This window comes from Vigna unguiculata, chromosome 5 (assembly GCF_004118075.2).
Source record: "Vigna unguiculata cultivar IT97K-499-35 chromosome 5, ASM411807v1, whole genome shotgun sequence".
NCBI lineage: Eukaryota > Viridiplantae > Streptophyta > Magnoliopsida > Fabales > Fabaceae > Vigna > Vigna unguiculata.
This window is the reverse complement of record NC_040283.1, coordinates 47,943,145-47,963,793: the sequence shown is the minus strand read 5'-3', so window position 1 is coordinate 47,963,793 and position 20,649 is coordinate 47,943,145. Positions and strand designations below refer to the sequence as shown.

The window sequence follows — 20,649 nt, the reverse complement described above, 5'->3', positions numbered from 1 at the left end:
AATTTATGCAATTGTAATATATATATATATATATATATATATATATTAGGGTATTTTTGATCTTTTCTTAACTTATCTTCTATTTTATTTTATTATTTTATTATGTTAATTTTAACTGTCATAAGAAAGATACTATATCAATTATTTATTATAAATTTAAAATATAATAAATATTTAACTTAATTTTTAATAAATATAATTATATTTAATATATCTAAAAAATACCTAAATTTTATTTATTACAACTTTAATGTATAAACAAATATTTAAAAATACTATTAGTAATTATAAAGAGTCAATAATCATATATATATAATTAAATCCATAATAAAATATCCTTTTGCAGTGTTCACTTGGTATTTGGTATTGTAGTGAAGTTGGGACTTGGGAGCAGCAACCATAGACTTGTGCATTCTGCATTGAAGGGAAGAGAAGAAGAGAAGAAAAGAAGAAGCAAGAACAATGGGTTGGATCGGAGAGACTATGGATTCCGTCAAATCTCTTCAGATCCGGCAGGTTCTCACTCAAGCCGTTAGCCTCGGTTTGTCTTCTTCTCCTCTTTCCCTCTTTTTCCGTTTCAATTTTTCATTCAATTTACGCTCTATCTCCTGTGCCTACACTCCAAAATCATTCCAATTTCAACTTCTGCAATCAAATTCTTCACTCCCCACTTTTTTTAGGGTTTTTATCATCAACTCCGGTTGCCAATTTTTTCACTGTTAGCATTTGCAAGAGCATTACGCTATCATGGATGTCTTCGCTTTTCGCATTCGAGAGTTATCTTTATCGGCTCTCACTCTCACACTCTCACTGTCACACTGCCTGGTTATAGATTACGAGGATCAATTTGATTTATGGTAATTCGATTGTGCAAACAACGTAGGGTTATGGTGTCCACACTTCAAAACCATTGTGTTTGTCTTCCGTACTTTATATGAATCCTCTATCCCACTCAAATGTTTCTATATGCATATGCTGCTGACAGTAATTCAATATGGTTTTCTTGGTCTATCTGTTGGATTTTTTTTTTTACCGAAGTAGTTTATGTTTTTACTCAGGCATGATTGTTACGTCTGCGTTGATAATATGGAAGGCATTGATGTGCATTACTGGCAGTGAATCTCCTGTTGTTGTTGTTCTTTCTGGAAGCATGGAACCAGGATTCAAGCGGGTGAGTCAGTCTTATTCATGAATACTTCAGTGTTTCTGTTTTTGTTTTTGTTTTTTTACAATGGAAGTATTTTTGTGTTTATTGTACTCAGAATTCGGGATATATTTCTGTGAGAGAGAAGTTGTGTATATATGCAAACTTTTCTTGTCTACATAATTTGTCTGCTACTTTGTGGTGTTAACAATGCGGCTAATGTGCAGGGAGACATTTTGTTCCTGCACATGAGTAAAGATCCAATTCGTGCGGGGGAGATTGTTGTGTTTAATGTGGATGTAAGTTTTCTCTTGGGTTGTTTCTTTACGTTTTTCTTAGCTTATTTGTATTTATCAGAATCAATCTATAAATGAGATTATTTATTGACACGTATATTTTGTATTTAGGGACGTGAGATTCCAATTGTTCACCGTGTAATTAAGGTAAGCACCTCTGGGTCACATAAATTGTCTTTTAGATGGAAAATTAGGGAAAATCGGTTCACAGCATTGCATGGGGAGATCCATTTCATAAGTGTGTTGCTGAAGTGGTGCCTATTGAAACTGAAACTACATAAAGTACATAAGCTGTGGTTATTCAGTTTGATGTGACTACGAACCAAATCCTAACCTGGGTTTTATCAACATATTTGCCATCAGTTTTTGGTTCTCCTTATTTTGTCAATATCTTAAACTTGAAGTACAAGGAACATCAATCTAGAATGCCATTAGAACTTTCCTCCTTCTGTCTCTTCCCCTCCTTTGTTGCTTGAACTACTTAGTGATTTTCATTGACAACATTGTGAAAACTGGAGAGGTTCATGAATCTCAGGGTAATGTATATGAATATGATTGATTACTTGGGACTTATCATTTCTTGCAAAAGGAAACTTCCTGAATCCCCTAAACACACAGATACATGTTCACTAGTTAAGCATAATGCTTTCTGAAACACACCTACTTTCCTCCTTCAATCGCTGTCCTTCTCTTGTTGCTTAAACTGGTTTTATTAATTTATTGTCACTGACAACACTGAAAATGGAGAGCATCAAGAATCTCTGGAAAATTCATAAGATTGATTAGCTGGATTTATCCTTCTTTCCTGCTAGAAACATCTTGAATCCCTCAATTGGATTTTTCTTTCTTTCCTGCTAGAAACATCTTGAATCCCTTAATTGCACACACATGCACGCACTCTTAAATATTCACTTGTGTAGATTCTGTATGTTTTCTAAATTACACATTCTTCGGTTTAGCATTCTCTATGCTTTCTGACATTTATTATAATTATGTTACCCTATTTTAGAGTCTCAATACTTCATCATTCTGTAGGTACATGAAAGGGAGGATACTGGTGAGGTTGATGTTCTCACAAAAGGTAATGTCTAGTTCATGACTTAACTTCATGGAAATGTTGGCTATGTTTGATTTTTTGGTCCTTCAGTTTAGAGAAAAACTGGTGATGCTTGCAACACACTTTTTCTAACATATTATCATTGAACGCATTTCCCAGTAAAAGTAATGGATCCATTCTCTATTTAGTGAGAAATGCATGAAGTGTTATAGTTCACAATGTATTGTTAGCATCTCTCTTGTATGACACATTTTAGTTAGTGGTTATATGTTAATGTAGTGCTCTCCATTGATTTATTTTGCTGTCTTTGGCAGGAGACAACAATTATGGGGATGACAGGCTATTGTATGCTCATGGTCAGCTTTGGCTGCAAAGGCACCACATAATGGGTAGAGCCGTTGGGTATGGCATTTTTTTAGTTACACTTGCTCCACTTATTGTAGAACTGTTATCTAAACCTGTTTTGTTATAGCCAGTACTCACCTGTTATGGCGAGCACACAAAGTTATTTACAATATTTAGGTTATATGCTTCGAGTCTTCAACTATAATAAGAGAGATGTTTGACATTAACGTAGTAGGCATTTTTTGGCAACATGCTAACTGCCACTAGTAGAGCATATTATCTAACAACTTGCGCAATTTCTAACACCCAATGGGCTCTTGAATATGAGCATCATGCCAAATGTTAATCCTACTTTATCCCAAAATGATACCAACAGTTTGACATTAAGTAGTTTTCCAGTACTCTAAAAATTGCTTGTACTGTCAATTACAGGTTTTTACCTTACGTGGGCTGGGTGACCATTATTATGACTGAAAAGCCTATTATCAAGGTATGTTTGCTCTGCCAATCTATTGTGTTCATGTAGCTCGTGTAGGTTGTTGACGATTCGAAACATAATAGTTTTGTTGTGATGCTGATATATTGCTAAGCAACGGATGATATTTTACTCTGCAATGCGATAAAGTGACCATTTTCGAGATGCATGACATATTTTAAGTTGCAGCCAGTATGAAGTATTCTAAAGCTGTCTCATCTTTGCAGTATATTCTCATTGGTGCTTTGGGGTTGCTCGTGATAACTTCAAAAGATTAAATGAGATTCTAAAATCAAACTGCGGCCTAAACTCTGATGGTAGTACGAGCAGATGTCATGCTTTTCTTGATGGTGTCATTTTGTACCATTCATAGTATGGGGACTATATAATGTTAAGAATTAATGCAAAATAGTTGAATTTTGATATTTACCTTGATGAGTTGCCATCTGATTGAACCCCTCCCCCTCCTTAATATTCTATTTTGGTGCAGTTTAAGATTAAGCCTTTAAATCTTCTGTTTCTTATCCACAATGCCACCTGCTGTCCATAAAAAGCTGCTTAGTTCTTTGCGAAAAACTTTAGCTTGCCCATGCTTTACTAATCTAATATATAGTTATTCAAATTTTATCTAGATCGATCCTGAAGGAAGCTAATATAATATTTCTGGGGGGAATTGGATATTTTTTGTTGGTTATTTCTTTTTGAGTTTGATCACTGATTTCCTTTTTTGGGTACTTCACTGTTGACACTTTCGAACTCGACATCATTTTTTAAGCTAGAGCCACTTATGTGACAATCGAAAACGTAGTTGGACCAAAATGGCACAGTTATGTTTATAGTTTTTCACAGTTCCACCAATTCAACCTACCAAATATTTATGTTACATTCATGCCAATCTTTTATCATTCAGACTCGGACCATAATGGACATGTACCGCAGATTTGAATCCCTTTTTCTGATAGAAAGAAAAAACTTGCCGTGTGTTTGACTTACTTGTATGTTAATTGTAAAAAATAAAAATAAAAAACAGCAATATTGTTTTACCAAACATAAGTTTTTTAAAACGGCAAATCAAGAATTCAGTTAACAGATGTCGATATATGCAAAAAAATGTGTAGTATATATTTGCATTTTAATTTTGTAATAATTAAAAGACTTGAATGGTTGATTACCTTAACTACAACATTTATTGACGATTTTTAATCACGACATTTTTTCAGTAGCTACTTATAATTTTTAGTTTTGACACTAAAGAAATTTCTAGCTAATTTCCATCATCATTTATTCTTCATTTTATTTTAAAGGGTATATATCAACATGTTAACAAAAATAAAAAAATAAAGGTCTATGAGTAAGAATAATTCTTCCATAATGTTACAGAAATATTTTATTTCCTCCTAAAGACTATGTAAAAACCGCATTTTCATTTCAAGAAATCGTAAAGACACCATTGAATTATTATTGAAATTGATTTCTTTTTATCTCTCAGGCTAATATCTCCACAAATTCTATTAGAAAAAATTTTTAGGTTCTGATACCAAATTAAAAATATAATTTATTATATTTTTATTTATACAACGAAGACTAAAATAAAAAAATTCTAGTTATACAATATTTATTACATGTATTAACCAATGATTTAATTAATCAAATATTTTCGTCTCCATATTATTCTCTAACAAAACTCATATATATACCAAAGCTTATGTAATAAATCTTAAAAACTTTTAAACTGAAACAACACTTAATTTTTAAGCAAAAATAATCTGTTATACTCATAGACTAGTTTCTCTCGCAACAGTAATGTAACTGGGAAATTATTGAAACCTGAACATCACCACTCTTCCATGAAACCTTTCTTCCTTCCTCTCAAACTCAACAATGTCCAAAGCCATTCTTTCTCGAATCAAACCTCGTCATCGCCTCAAAACTTCCTCCTCTTTGCCTCCCCACATCAACAACCTCGTCTCTGACGTCATCCAAATCCTTAAATCCCACCAATCGCAGGAACCCCTTCAATCTCGCTTTGCTCAATCCAATGTTGTTGTTTCCGACGTTGCCCATTTCGTCATTGATCGTGTCCACGACCCGGAACTCGCTCTGAAGTTCTTCGATTGGGCTTCCACCCGACCCTTCTCTTGTTCTCTCGATGGGGTTGCTCATTCCTCTCTTCTGAAGGTCTTGGCCAGGTTCAGAGTGTTCTCGGAGATCGAGTCGGTGTTGGAGAGCATGAAAGCTCAAAACTTGGTCCCTACCCGTGGAGCATTCAGTGCTTTGATTCTTGCGTATGGAGAATCTGGGTCGGTTGATAGGGCTCTTCAGTTATTCCATGCAGTGCGTGAAATGCATAATTGTTTTCCAAGTGTTGCCGCAAGCAATTCGTTGCTGAATGCCTTGGTCATGAGCGGGAAAGTCGATGTTGCGCTTCAGCTGTATGATAAAATGCTTCAAACAGATGATGGCAATGGTGCTGCTGTGGATAACTATAGCACCTCGATAATGGTGAAGGGCCTGTGCAACTCGGGGAAAATTGAGGACGGTTGGAGGTTGATTAAGGATAGATGGGGAAAAAGTTGTGTGCCACATGTTGTGTTTTATAATATGATTATTAATGGGTATTGCAAGAAGGGTGATCTCCAATGTGCAACTAGAACACTCAAGGAGTTGAAAATGAAGGGGGTTTTGCCAACAGTAGAAACTTACGGAGCTTTAATTAATGGATTTTGCAAGGCAGGGGAGTTTGAAGCAGTTGATCAATTTCTGACAGAAATGGCTGCAAGGGGATTGAATACGAATGTGAAAGTGTTTAATAATATTATTGATGCAGAATATAAGCATGGTTTGGTAGCCAAAGCAGCTGAGACAATGAGAAGGATGGCGGAGATGGGTTGTGAACCAGATATTACAACTTACAATGTTATGATTAACTTTTCATGTAGGGGTGGAAGGACTAAAGAAGCTGATGAACTGATAGAAAAGGCGAAAGAAAGGGCATTGTTGCCTAATAAATTTAGCTATACACCCCTCATGCATGCTTATTGCAAGCAAGGGGATTATAATAAGGCATCAAGTATGCTTTTTAGGGTTGCTGAACTGGGAGAAAAACCGGACTTGGTTTCTTATGGAGCTTTTATACATGGAGTAGTCGTTGCTGGGGAAATTGATGTTGCATTGATGGTCAAAGAGAAAATGAAGGAGAAGGGTGTATTTCCTGATGCTCAAATTTACAACGTTTTGATGAGCGGTCTCTGCAAAAGTGGGAGGTTTTCTGCCATGAAATTGCTACTTTCAGAAATGCTTGATCGAAATGTTCAACCTGATGCTTATGTTTATGCAACCATGATAGACGGGTTTATTAGAAGTGGTGAGCTTGATGAGGCAATTAAGCTTTTTGAAGTCATAATTAGAAAAGGTATAGACCCTGGTGTTGTGGGGTATAATGCCATGATCAAAGGCTTCTGTAAATTCGGAAAGATGACAGATGCTCTGTCATTCTTAAATAAGATGAAAAATGTGCATCATGCTCCAGATGAATATACGTATTCCACAGTTATAGATGGATATGTAAAACAGCATGACATGAGTAGTGCCCTCAAGATGTTTGGACAAATGATGAAACATAAATTCAAGCCAAATGTGATCACCTACACCTCTTTAATCAATGGGTTCTGTAAGAAAGCAGATATGATCAGAGCTGAAAAAGTTTTCGGAGGAATGAAAACTTTCAATTTGGAACCTAATGTTGTCACCTACACCACACTAGTTGGGGGTTTCTTTAAGGCTGGTAGACCTGAGAAAGCAACATCCACTTTTGAGTTAATGCTGATGAATGGTTGCTTTCCAAATGATGCTACATTCCATTACATGGTAAATGGTTTGACAAATACTGCACTTACTCCGGCTCTTGTTGAGAAAAGCGATTCCAAGGAAAATGAGAGGTCATTGATTTTGGATTTCTTCACAATGATGATTTTGGATGGATGGGAGCCAGTGATTGCAGCTTATAATTCTATTATTGTTTGTCTTTGTAAACACGGAATGGTTGACACTGCCCAATTATTGCAAACTAAGATGCTGAATAAGGGATTTCTTATAGATTCTGTATGTTTCACTGCTCTGCTACATGGCTTATGCCAAAAAGGAAAATCAAAAGAATGGAGAAATATTGTATCCTGTGATCAAAGTAAGATTGATCTTCAAACTGCTGTTAAATATTCTCTGACATTAGACAAATACCTATATCAGGGAAGGCTCTCAGAGGCTTCAATTATTTTACAGACCTTGATTGAAGACTCCAAGTTTTCTGAACAACTGATGAAGATGTAAAGGTTATAGCAAGATAGAGACTGAGGAAATTCCCATGCATGAGGAAATTTTACAGATTAAAGAAGTCAAGCAATATTTCAGTCATGTATGAATGTGTATATAATGTGATCTACATAGAATTTAAAGAAGACATTTATATTGTCTTTTCTGAATTCTATTAACCTTCTTGATGTCCGCAAGCAGCAAATAGACAACATAAATTATCTTCAGACAATCATTTTATGAAGATTATATCAGTGAATAATTATTATCCCCAACCTCACTATTACTAGCATCAATTAAAGATGTTGAATCTCAATGCTTTGAAGCAGGCATGCATAAAGATGTTGAATATCAATGCTCTGAAGCCTGAGACAGCTGCCTGTAACAATAAAGAGGTTCTGAATTGATATAAATCTCACAGTTGCGCGGTATGCACATCGGTTTACTTTTCTCCCAGGGGAAGCATCAGGAGCATGTGTATTACTTGTATATAATTGTTTGACAATTAACATCAAATGTGTATTAAATCTCTATTTCATTAGTCTGTTGCGGCCATTAGCTATGAAAGTGGTCCAATACCTCCCCAATTTCCACAAACATAGGAGAAAACTTTGCCTGACATGAATATACTATCCCAAGGTTATTTCTTTGGTTTTTGACAGTTCCTAAGTTATTTCTTCAGTTTCTGGCAGTTCACTTACCATATTGGGAAAAGTGCTTCTACATATTAATATGCCTCCACTGATCTATTTTCGCCTACTTTAATGACTTTTTTCCCCTTGATCACTATCTCATGGGATGGGAGAGGCGCAAAATTGCAGCGAGCCTACAACACTAATCAATTTCAGAGTCAAGGCATTGGGATATATATTTTGCAGACTAGTCCAAATGGAATTGGATTCTTCTTCACCGTATCAGTTAGTAGGGTTATGCATGCATTCTGATTCAGATGTGAGAAAGCTGAATATGATCCTATGGAGGTAGTTGAAATCTACAATAGATATGAAGAACAGCGAAAAATAATTGGTTCTTCGACATCCCAGGTGTGGTCTTTGGTTGTTTTTCATAAATCAAGTTAACCAATTAATGTACCTTCAATAAAAGGTCTCCTTGATTGATGATTACCATATTTTTAAAGCTAGATTGTGTTTTACGTGTCTACTCAGATAATTACATGGACAATTGATAAATACAACAATGGTGCACGTGTTCAACCCCATCCATGGAGAACAAACAAGCTCACTACTTATATTTAACTTTTAAGTCCTGCATTGAGGGTGCTATCAGTGTTTGCTGGAACGGGAACAACTTTAGATCTATTTTCTGAGTTCGCGTTTGGAAAGCTCTAGAGATATTGCCCATTGATTAAATTTACTAAAAACATAGTCTTCTAATATATTAATTAATATAATTATTTATTTTCAATAGATATATATGCGTGTATTTTTATATGTAATTAACCGTAAAAAAAAAAATCATTTGATATATTTGTCGTTCTAAAAAAACAATTGTAGTTATAACGGTAACGTCGTATAATGAATTGACTCTTAATTTTAATGAAGGATCGACCTCTCGGTGAAACCCAATTTTTCCAAACTCAACATTAATTATTTGATGCAAGTTTTTGTTATATCCAATGCACGAAAGGCTGGTAAAATATTTTATTGATATATTTTTTTTTTTATCACAAATGCTTGATCATTTATTGAATACAGTGAAAAATAATAATCACGTAACTATTTTTCTTCTTATCACGTGTTGATAATTTTACTCAACCCTCATGTATACGCATCAAAGGTAAGATTTGCCTCTTTAAAAATAAACGAATTAATTTAGAATATTGCAGCTCAATTTTTAGTATATATTGTATAAATTTCCGAATACATATATAGAATATATGTATAATGAAACTCCATAAAAAATAGAATAAATAAATAGTATTATTAATGCAATGATTGAATACATTCTATTATTTTATGTAATTAAGTTTTACTATATATTTTTAACTCTTGTGAAGCAAATGAGCCGGGTTGTGTAATAAAGATGAAAGGTCATTATAATTTTTTATAATAAACATGGATAAGGTTTCTACATATTATATATATATATATATATATATATATATATATATATATATATATATATATATATATATATATATATATATATATATATATATATATATTGTAAACTTCATACACCTAAGCACTAACCAAATTTAAAAGTGTTGTAAATTGGTTTATCACCAATAATGGAGAGAATGAGAAGCATAGTAATAAGTATATTGTTGTTCATAAGTGTGGTGGTGGCAGAAGATGTGGTTACCAGTAAAGTTGTCAATCTTGTAGATCCTGCAGAAAAATTTGGTACTGATGAAACCGCTAATATTAACTTAGCCATTAATGAACAATCTCAAGCGTATGAGTCTCCAAGGTTCAAAAAATTTGTGACACATTGTAGCTCACATGTTGCTGAAACATGCAGTGAAAATGATCCAATGCGTGACAAATTAGGGTTGTCTCTTTGTCTTTTCGATTCCATGGAAGCATGTTTGGTAGACCATAAGGCCTCACTTTATCAAACAACTTCTTCCTATAAATCTCAAAAATCAATTCAATATTTGCCAGTGCTTATTGAGACCGTGAAATTTCAAGCTGTCTTGAGAACCTGTTCCAAAGTCACTGCACAAACTTGTTTCACTACTTCTGATGTTAATACATCAACTTTATCAGCTTGTCTTAAACCATATTTGATTCAGTGTATATATCTTAATCAAAATCCACCACCAGGTATGACTTATTTTATCATTTACTTCTTTAGTAAATCATATATCATGTTTTCATCACCATCACTGAGTAGGATTTCTTGTTTAGAATCGAATTGTGAGTCTAAATTCCACATAAGGTAGAAATGAGAAAGTGAAACACTATATAAGGATGAAAGTGATGTCAATGTTTTATGTAATTGGACTCAGGTTTCATTAGTATTGTATCTCTCCAATGAAACTTTCTCTTTAGACTTAACGTTTCTTCTATCACTTATATCTTTATTCTCTTAGAGTCTATACATTTTTCAAAAAAATCATATATGATTAAACAATATAATTAATATTTGTGCAGATGCAGCATATATCGAAAGAGATCATACTCAAATTACGCCTGATCAAGTTACATGTGGTTGGTGCAGATAAACACATAATAATGTGGAAGTACTTGCTTTATGTTATAATAATACAACAATAATTGCAATGCGTTCAGGATTATCCCATATGTAATGAATAATCTCTTTATCTCTATGCAAACGTTGTTCCTACTTGTTGTTTTATGTTAAAGGATATGTTTCCAATTATGAATGTATGTCATGTGTAAGAAAATCACTCAATAATGCTATGTTATACCATAATGACGTTCCTACTATTTTATATCATGTATTCAAAAAATTTGTACGTGTTAATCATTCAAAATTATTATAGAAAAGGTATTACTTTCATTTTTAAAAACTCAACTTAACGGCGATGGTTGTAACACAAGTTCAATGAAACTTTTCATAGTCACTAGAACTAATGCGATAAAAACTCACTTAAATTTTTTTATAAACTATAAAATACAAGAAAATTAAGGTTTTTTTACAAACAATACGGAACTCGAGATTAAATTTGGCTTAACGTCACGCGTGTGAAAATGTTTTCCAACCTAAGTTTAAAATTGATTTTTCTTAATTTTTAAAAATACTCTCTTTATGAATAGAAAAAAGAAAACTTAGCCTATATATGATAAAGTAAAAAGAATGGTGGTTCAAAATGATTTGGTATAAACTTAAATAGGAAATAACTAAAAACGATGTTACGTTGATACGTAGGCAATTATCGAATGAAAATGATTTAAATATGTAATTTTGAAACATTGTTCCTACCCGTTACTTTATGGTATTGTACTTTCAAATATTCCGATTAGTTATATTACTGCGTGCCAAGTTTAACAAAATTACTCAAGTATAATAATTCAAATAAATTTACACTCATCACTTTTTACACGTATTATGATATAATACTTTTTTTTATTTTAAAAATTATCAACGTCGCCTTAAACTTTTTTGTCAATCTAAAATTTTTAACTGTGAGAGTATCGCTCTAATGTCGGTTTAACAACCTCGATTTTTTTTTATTGTAAAACTTGATATAAAATTTCAATGTGAAACTTGAGATTAAATCTCTCTAAGTATTACTTACACGTGTAAAAATAATTTTCCATAATTAATTAATCATAGATCAAACTAAAATAAAAGTTATGTATGTATGTATGTATATATGTGTATGTATGTATGTATGTATGTATGTATGTATGTGTGTGTATGTGTATGTGTATGTGTATGTGTATGTGTATGTGTCTGTATGTATGTATGTATGTATGTATGTATGTATGTATGTGTGTATGTATGTATGTATGTTATGTATGTATGTATGTATGTATGTATGTATGTGTGTGTGTGTATGTATGTTATGTATGTATGTATGTATGTATGTCGTATTAAAATATTCACTATTATAAATAAAAAATTATAATTGATCACTAATTAATTAGAGACTAATTTAGAAACTAATTCATTTTGGTAGCTAAAACCTAAGAGATTAATTTTTAGTGATCAATTTATTTTGGTAACTAACACCATGATAGCTAATTTTAAAGACTAATTATAATTTTTTTTATGACAGTGGCTGTTTTAGTAACCAATAATTTTTAGTTTTATAAATTGATATCTAAATTGGTCATTATAATTATTTGGATTTGAAACACACTTTTTACTGTGTTGTCATTTAAACAAAATTTGGTTTTAGATTCTTATTTGGAAAAATTAGATTATTTGTGTTTGTTTGGAACAATGAATACATATTGTCTTTAAATTTAAATGTTGTTGGAATCAGTTCATTTTTAACTAATGATGATCTATATATGTTTGATAGTATGACTTCCTACAATAACTCCTTAAATATAAAATTGTGTGGTAATATATATATATATATATATATATATATATATATATATATATATATATATATGTGTGTGTGTGTGTGTGTGTGTGTGTGATATTTTAATTTAAAATAACGTTTAATTAAAGAATAAAAAGAAAATATAATTATTTTAATTTAAAATAATCCTCAGTAGAAGAAGAAAAATATGTCCATAAAACAAAAAACAAAAATCCTTATACAAATATAGATATATTACTCAAAACCTCAAAATACCAAAATACGTTTTAAAAGAATCTAAATCAACAAATAAATTTATATTTTTAAAAAGAGTCATGAAAAATATAACTATACAATGTGTCATTTAATGACGATTTATCCTTATATAAAAAATTTACCCAGCTAAATAAATTTAACTACATGAGTTATCTGAGTTCCGTTTTCAATATAAATAACCAAAGCTCTAGAGATATTGTCCATTGATTAAATTTACTAAAAACATACTCTTCTAATATATTAATTAATATAATTATTTATTTTCAATATATATATATATATATATATATATATATATATATATATATGCGTGTATTTTTATATGTAATTAACCGTAAAAAAAGTATCTTTTGATATATTTGTCGTTCTAAAAAAACAATTATAGTTATAACGGTAACGTCATATAATGAATTGACTCTTAATTTTAATGAAGGATCGACCTCTCGGTGAAACCCAATTTTTCCAAACTCAACATTAATTATTTGATGCAAGTTTTTGTTATATCCAATGCACGAAAGGCTGGTAAAATATTTTATTGATATTTTTTTTTATTTTATCACAAATGCTTGATCATTTATTGAATACAGTGAAAAATAATAATCACGTAACTATTTTTCTTCTTATCACGTGTTGTTGATAATTTTACTCAACCCTCATGTATACGCATCAAAGGTAAGATTTGCCTTTTTAAAAATAAAAGAATTAATTTTGAATATTGCAGCTCAATTTTTAGTATATATTGTATAAATTTACGATCACATATATAGAATATATGTATAATGAAACTCCATAAAAAATAGAATAAAAAATATTATTATTAATGCAATGATTGAATACATTCTATTATTTTTATGTAATTAAGTTTTACTTTATATATTTTTAACTCTTGTGAAGCAAATGAGCCGGATTGTGTAATAAAGATGAAAGGTCATTATAATTTTTTATAATAAACATGGATAAGGTTTCTACATTCTTGTATGTAAGTATATATATATATCGTAAAATTCATACACCTAAGCACCAACCAAATCTAAAAGTGTTGTAAATTGGTTTATCACCAATAATGGAGAGAATGAGAAGCATAGTAATAAGTATATTGTTGTTCATAAGTGTGGTGGTTGCAGAAGACGTGGTTGCTGGTAAAGTTGTCAATCCTGCAGAAACTGCAGAAACTGCAGAAGAAGCTGGCATTGATGAAACCGCTAATATTAACTTAGTCATTAATGAACAACCTCAAGCGTACGAGTCTCCAAGGTTCAAAAAGTTTGTGACACATTGCAGCTCACATGTTGCTGAAACATGTAGTGAAAATGATCCAATGCGTGGCAAATTAGGGTTATCTCTTTGCCTTTTCGATTCCATGGAAGCATGTTTGGTAGACCATAAGGCCTCACTTTATCAAACAACTTCTTCCTATAAATCTCAGAAATCAATTCAATATTTGCCAGTGCTCATTGAGACTGTGAAATTTCAAGCTGTCTTGAGAACCTGTTCCAAAGTCACTGCACAAACTTGTTTCACTACTTCTGATGTTAATACATCAACTTTATCAGCTTGTCTTAAACCATATTTGATTCGATGTGTCTATCTTGATCAAGATCCACCACCATCACCACCAAGTATGATTTATTTTGTCATTTACTTCTCTAGTAAATCATATATCATATTTTCATCACCATCATCAAGTAGGATTTTTTGTTGAAAATCCAAGTGTAAGTCTAATTTTCACATTGGGTAGAAATGAGAAAGTGAAATAGTATATAAGGATGAAGACCCATAAACTTATTGCCTTAAGGTTTTGGGTTGAAAGTGATGTCAATATCTTATGTATAAAGATGTCAAAATCGGTTACAACCCGTGAACCAATCCAAGTCAGGTTGGTTCACGGGTTGGGTTGAGAAAAAATAAGTTTTTTCAAAAGTGGGTTAAACTCAACCTGTCTCACCTAACCCACCAACATTTTTTCACATCTTTTTAATTTTTTTTATAATTATTTACTACTCTTAATTTTATAGGTTCACAATTTCATATTTTTAAGTGTTAGAATATTGCTTAATAATATTTAAATAGTTTGATTGTTTAATTATTTGATTGTCAAGTTATATACGTTGATACTTTAATATTTAATTATTATCTTTATAATAAATTACTCAAACAATTGTCTTATAAACAAATATTTTTAAATTAGCATGACAAAAATGTATAGTTTTTTCATTTATATTTTGTTTAATAGCATGACAAAAACTTTGTAATATTAGTATTGTTTTCTTGGACTATATGGACACTTTCTTTATATTGGTGTTGTGTATGATGAAAACACTAGTTCTTAATTTTAATGTGATTGTCATCTTATTAGTAGCTTACAAAATTATTCAAATATTTGAATACTTAAAAATAAAAATAAAAAATTCATTTTTTATGTGGGTTGGTGAATCAATTTATTTAACCCACCAACCCGTTGTGGGTTATGTTGGGTTCCAAATTTTTGGCTCACCATAAAGTGAGTTAGATTGGACTCACTCATTATTAACCCGAGTGGTGATCCAACCCGTGTGAGCCAGATTGGTTCACTTTGACATGTGTTAGACTCAAGTCTCATTGATATTGTTTCTTCCCAATGAAACTCCTCTCTAGACCTAACATTTATTTTGTTATTTATATCTTTATTCTCTTAAAGTCTATTAATTTTAAAAAAAATCATATATAATTAAGAAATATAATTAATTTTGTGCAGTTCCAGCAGCAAATAGTGGAAGAGATCCTGCTCAGATTACATCTGATCAAGTTACATGTGGTTGGTGCAGATAAACATATAATACTCTGGAACTACTTGCTTTGCATGTTATAATAATACAACAATAATTGCAATCCGTTCAGGATTATCCCATATGTAATGAATAATCTCTTTGTCTCTGTGCAAACGTTGTTCCTACTTGTTGTTTTATGTTAAAGGATATGTTTCCAATTATCGATGTATGCCATGTGTAAGAAAATCACTCAATAATATTATTTTATATCATTAATGACTTTCCTACTATTTTATATTATGTGTGTTAATCATTCAAAATGTATTATAAAAACAGGTATTCCTTTCATTTTTAAAAACTCAACTTAACGGGGATGGTTGTAACACAAGTTCAATGAAATTTTTATAGTCACTATAGAACTAATGTGATAAAAACTCATTTAAATTTTTTTATAAACTATAAAATACAAGAAAATTAAGGATTTTTTAAAAACAATACGGAACTCGAGATTAAATTTGGCTAAACGTCACTCGCGAGTGTGAAAATGTTTTCCAATCTAAGTTTAAAATTGATTTTTCTTAATTTTTAAAAATATTTTCTTTTTATGAATAGAAGAAAGAAAACTTAACCTATATATGATATCGTAAAAAGAATGGTGGTTCAAAATGATTTGGTATAAACTTAAATAGAAAATAACTAAAATCGATGTTACGTTGATACGTAGACTATTATTAAATGAAAATTATTTAAAGATGTAATTTCGAAACGTTGTTCCTACTCGTTACTTTACGGTGAAGAATTTATTGTACTTTCAAATATTCCAATTAGTTATATTATTGCGCGCCAAGTATAACAAAATTACTCAAGTATTATGATATAATAATTTAAATAAATATTTACTCTCATCACTTTTTACACGTATTATGATATAATAATTTTTTTATTTTAAAAAGTATTAACGTCGCCCCTTAAACTTCGTTTTGTCCATTCTAATATTTTTAACTATGATAGTATAGCTCTAATGTCGGTTTGACTTACTCTAATATTTTTCTTTTGATTGAAGTTGTCTTTTTAGAACTAATTCACCACATTCTTACTATAAGAAATATAAGAAAAATAAATTTTAGTTTTATAAATAATGTGAAACTTGATATGAAATTTCAATGTGAAACTTGAGATAAAATTTCTCTAAGTATTACTTACACGTGTACAAATATTTTTCCATAATTAATTAATCATAGATCAAAGTAAAAGTGATTATTTTTCCGAAAATGAAGTAAAGATATAAAATAGTTATGTTGCTTAATGGAGAAGATATTATCAAAATGTATAAAAGAGTTTAGTTAGTTAATAGTCCCATTTCAAAATTTAAATTAAAATAGTAATCATCTTTTGTTTAAAATACAAAAGTTGAAGAATTTAAATTTAGAAGGTTATGGAAATATAAGTAAATATTTTGGGTTAATTCACTATCTTCAAATAAATCACTAATTTGGTTTCGGTATAGCAAGACGACGTAACCAAAATTACCAAAATGAGTTATTTCATTTTAATTTAGAATTTTGGCATCAATTTTTATTAATTTTTTAAAAAACCCTAGAAAATTGTATTTTGAGAGTGGCAGTGATTTAAAAATAGTAAAATTCGATTATTTTAATATTAAAATGTGTAAGTATAAGTAAAATAGTTATAAAAAAATTTCATTATTTTAAAAGACATCATTTTTCTCGCAACCACTTTCCTATAGTTCTCGGACTCTCTTTAGGGTTTTGTTTCTATAGTCATTTGATTGAAGAATCGATACTGTAGAATTGATCCTTTCAGCGAGCTCTTCAATTTGGATCGATTAGTTTCTCCATTTGCATAAGTTGAGTTTCCGCCCTCTTTTTGATATATTTATGTTTTTTGTTGCATGTTAGCTTTCTTTTGCTTGCATGCGTCTTTTTAATCATGGGTATGAGTCCCTATTAATTAGAGATCATAATGGTATGTCTTAATCGTTCTTGTGATGTTTCTATGTGTGGATAGAGTATTCTAGGGAGGTAAAGGTGTTTAGCGTTCATAGAGTTGTTTAAACAGGATAACAGGTGAGGGAAGCTAATTGCATTATTTTAAGTTACAAGCATGTTGAAATTGTAATTGTACATTTGTATTGCGGTTGTATCTAGAGGGTGGAATGATATGTGATTTGTGAAAGCTATGGAATTGAAGTTTTGATCTATTTGTTTGAGTATGATTAATGTTTTAGTATTGTATTTGAGATTAATTGACATTGATAACAGTGATGGACTTGAATTTGATATGTGATTAACATCTGAAAAAGGTTCTTGGGTTATTTGAACTGGCTTAAGTATGCACAATTATGCAAAAATAAGATTATGGAAAATTATGTATATATGTATGTAATATATGTATGTATGTATGTATGTATGTATGCATGTATGTATACATGTATGTATATATGTATACATGTATGTATGTATGTATGTATGTATGCATGTATGTATGTATGAAAGTATATATGTAGGTACGTATGTATCAATGTATCTATGTATGCATGCATGTATGAATGTATGTATGTTTGTATATATTCATGTATGCATGGATGTATATATGTATGGATGTGTGTATGTATGTATGAATGGATGGATGCATGTATATATATATGTATGTATGTATATATGTATGTGTGAATGTATGCATGTATGTATGTATGTATGTATGAATGTATGCATGTATGTATGCATGTATGTATGGATGCATGTATGTATGCATGTATGTATGGATGCATGCACGTATGTGTATATATGTATGTATGTATATGTATGCATGTATATATGTATGCATGCATGTATGTATTTATGGATGTATGCATGCATGTATATATGTATGCATGGATGCATGTATGCATGGATGCATGTATGCATGGATGCATGTATGCATGCATGTATGTATGTATGCATGGATGCATGTATGCATGCATGCATGTATGTATGTATGTATGTATGTATGTATGTATGTATGTATGCATCTATGCATGTATATATGTATGTATGTATGTACGCATGTATGTATGTACGCATGAAATGTGATGTAATTTTTATAATTGCAAGGAAAATTCTAAGTGGTTGTATTTGAGTTTATGAATTGACATAATGATTCAATATGATGGTATTATTTCTCTAGTAACTACTCATACTCAAGTAGAGTAGACTAGATTATGTCACGAAGAGATGAAGGAGATCCTAATTACTAAATTTGATCAAGTATTAAGTACGAAGAAAATTTATCTTATAAGTGATTGAATGATAACCCTTTGCAAAGTTTAGAAATATTTAATATATAGTGTATTTGCAAAATAATAAGTTATATCATAAACATAATATATATTTATATATTAAATATCCACTACGTCACACCAAAATTACAACTCATTATAAAATATTTAAGGATATTGTGTCATTGGATTTTTATATAATTTTAATTATTTAGACTATTAATAATATATTAAATTCAATGATGAATTCTAAAGATATTTTTATATAAATTGGTATTTTAAAACATCATATTAAAAGTTAAAACATATTAAAACCTAATTTAAAATTTAAAATATTGTACAATGTGTTCTCTCTCCATACACAAATTATATATTATTCTAATTTTGTTTTATCCACCAATCTTATCCACAACAAAAACGTTAATTAACATGTTTATTGTCTAAGAAATCGTTTATTGCAATTCAAAGATTTTATATAATACAATCCCTTTATTATTATTTGAGTGAAAGGAACTCTAACACCTCAAACCATGTCTCAAATTTAAAAATATAATTATTTTAATTTAAAATAACGTTTGATTAAAGTATAAAAAAGAAAATATTATTTTAATTTAAAATAATCGTTAGTTAAAGGATGAAGGACGAAATTAGAAGAAGAAAAATATGTACCTAAAAGAATAAAGATTTTAAATATAGATATATTACTTAAAATCTCAAAATACATTTTAAGAGAATCTAAATCAACAAATAAATTTATATTTTGAAAAACAGTCATGAAAAATATACTTATACAATGTGTCATTTAATGCAATTTATTCTTCAACTATTACAAAATTTTACCCAGCTAAATAAATTTAACTACATGAATTATATATGAGTTCCGTTTTCAATATAAATAACCAAAGCTATAGAGATATTTTCCAGTGACTAAGTTTATTAAAAATATAGTCTTATAATATATTAATTAATATAATTATTTATTTTCAATATATATATATATATATATATGCGTGTATTTTTATATGTAATTTACCATTAAAAAATCTTTTGATATAATTGTCTTTCTAAAAAAAACAATTTTAGTTATAACTGTAACGTCATATAATAGTGATTTGACTCCAATTTTAATGAAGGATCAACCTATTTGTTAAACCCAATTTCTCCAAATTCAAAATTAATTATTTGATGCAAGTTTCTGTTATATCCAATGCACCAAAGGGTGGTAAAATATTTTTATCTATATATATTATTTTTTTTTTATCACAATGCTTGATAATTTATTGAATACAATGAAAAATAATAATCATGTAACTATTTCTTCTTATCATGTATTAATAATTATACTCAACCCTCGTGTAAACGCATAAAAAATAGATTTGCCTCATAAAAAATAGAGGAATAATTAACTTAGAATATTGCAGTTCAATTTTTAGTATATATGTATAAATTTACGTGTGTATATATATATATATATATATATATATATATATATATATATATATATATATAAAATATGAAAATTCATAAAAAAATAGAAAAATTAAATATGAATATTAATGCAATGATCGAATACATTCTATTATTTTATGTAATTAAGTTTTATTTTATATAGTTTTAACTCTTGTAAAGCAAATGAGTCAGGTTGAATAATAAATATGAAAGGTCATTATAATTTTTTATAATAAGCATGAATAATGTTTCTATATATTGTAAAATTCATATCCCTGAGCACCAACCAAATCTAAAAAGGTTGTAAAT

General features: G+C 29.9%; 4 protein-coding genes across 4 annotated transcripts; all 4 read left to right on the top strand.

The window, feature by feature from the left end:
- The first annotated feature begins 346 nt into the window (after positions 1 to 346).
- Positions 347 to 3,772, top strand: LOC114183398 (signal peptidase complex catalytic subunit SEC11A). Its single transcript, XM_028070412.1, has 8 exons — positions 347 to 541; positions 1,059 to 1,171; positions 1,372 to 1,443; positions 1,552 to 1,587; positions 2,476 to 2,521; positions 2,812 to 2,899; positions 3,275 to 3,332; positions 3,545 to 3,772. Exons 1-8 carry the CDS (start codon positions 463 to 465, stop codon positions 3,593 to 3,595), a joined length of 543 nt encoding a protein of 180 aa, XP_027926213.1. The 5' UTR covers positions 347 to 462; the 3' UTR covers positions 3,596 to 3,772.
- A 1,306-nt stretch (positions 3,773 to 5,078) lies between these two features.
- Positions 5,079 to 9,008, top strand: LOC114183901 (pentatricopeptide repeat-containing protein At1g52620). Its single transcript, XM_028071076.1, has 2 exons — positions 5,079 to 8,668; positions 8,792 to 9,008. The coding sequence occupies exon 1, from the start codon at positions 5,199 to 5,201 to the stop codon at positions 7,641 to 7,643; it is 2,445 nt and encodes an 814-aa protein (XP_027926877.1). The 5' UTR covers positions 5,079 to 5,198; the 3' UTR covers positions 7,644 to 8,668; positions 8,792 to 9,008.
- An 877-nt stretch (positions 9,009 to 9,885) lies between these two features.
- LOC114184800 (nodulin-30-like) lies at positions 9,886 to 10,815 on the top strand. Its single transcript, XM_028072106.1, has 2 exons — positions 9,886 to 10,414; positions 10,745 to 10,815. Exons 1-2 carry the CDS (start codon positions 9,886 to 9,888, stop codon positions 10,813 to 10,815), a joined length of 600 nt encoding a protein of 199 aa, XP_027927907.1.
- A 3,124-nt stretch (positions 10,816 to 13,939) lies between these two features.
- LOC114184799 (nodulin-30-like) lies at positions 13,940 to 15,675 on the top strand. Its single transcript, XM_028072105.1, has 2 exons — positions 13,940 to 14,486; positions 15,602 to 15,675. The coding sequence occupies exons 1-2, from the start codon at positions 13,940 to 13,942 to the stop codon at positions 15,673 to 15,675; spliced, it is 621 nt and encodes a 206-aa protein (XP_027927906.1).
- Positions 15,676 to 20,649: the final 4,974 nt, after the last annotated feature.

What these genes read in the sequence shown, in the direction of transcription:
- LOC114183398 (XM_028070412.1), top strand. Translation starts at nt 463, where the DNA reads ATGGGTTGGATCGGAGAGACTATGGATTCCGTCAAATCTCTTCAGATC. An exon ending in GGTTGATGTTCTCACAAAAG is followed by an intron (nt 2,522 to 2,811) that starts GTAATGTCTAGT and finishes TGTCTTTGGCAG; the next exon opens with GAGACAACAATTATGGGGAT. An exon ending in ATAATGGGTAGAGCCGTTGG is followed by an intron (nt 2,900 to 3,274) that starts GTATGGCATTTT and finishes TGTCAATTACAG; the next exon opens with GTTTTTACCTTACGTGGGCT.
- LOC114183901 (XM_028071076.1), top strand. Translation starts at nt 5,199, where the DNA reads ATGTCCAAAGCCATTCTTTCTCGAATCAAACCTCGTCATCGCCTCAAA.
- LOC114184800 (XM_028072106.1), top strand. Translation starts at nt 9,886, where the DNA reads ATGAGAAGCATAGTAATAAGTATATTGTTGTTCATAAGTGTGGTGGTG. An exon ending in TAATCAAAATCCACCACCAG is followed by an intron (nt 10,415 to 10,744) that starts GTATGACTTATT and finishes ATATTTGTGCAG; the next exon opens with ATGCAGCATATATCGAAAGA.
- LOC114184799 (XM_028072105.1), top strand. Translation starts at nt 13,940, where the DNA reads ATGAGAAGCATAGTAATAAGTATATTGTTGTTCATAAGTGTGGTGGTT. An exon ending in TCCACCACCATCACCACCAA is followed by an intron (nt 14,487 to 15,601) that starts GTATGATTTATT and finishes AATTTTGTGCAG; the next exon opens with TTCCAGCAGCAAATAGTGGA.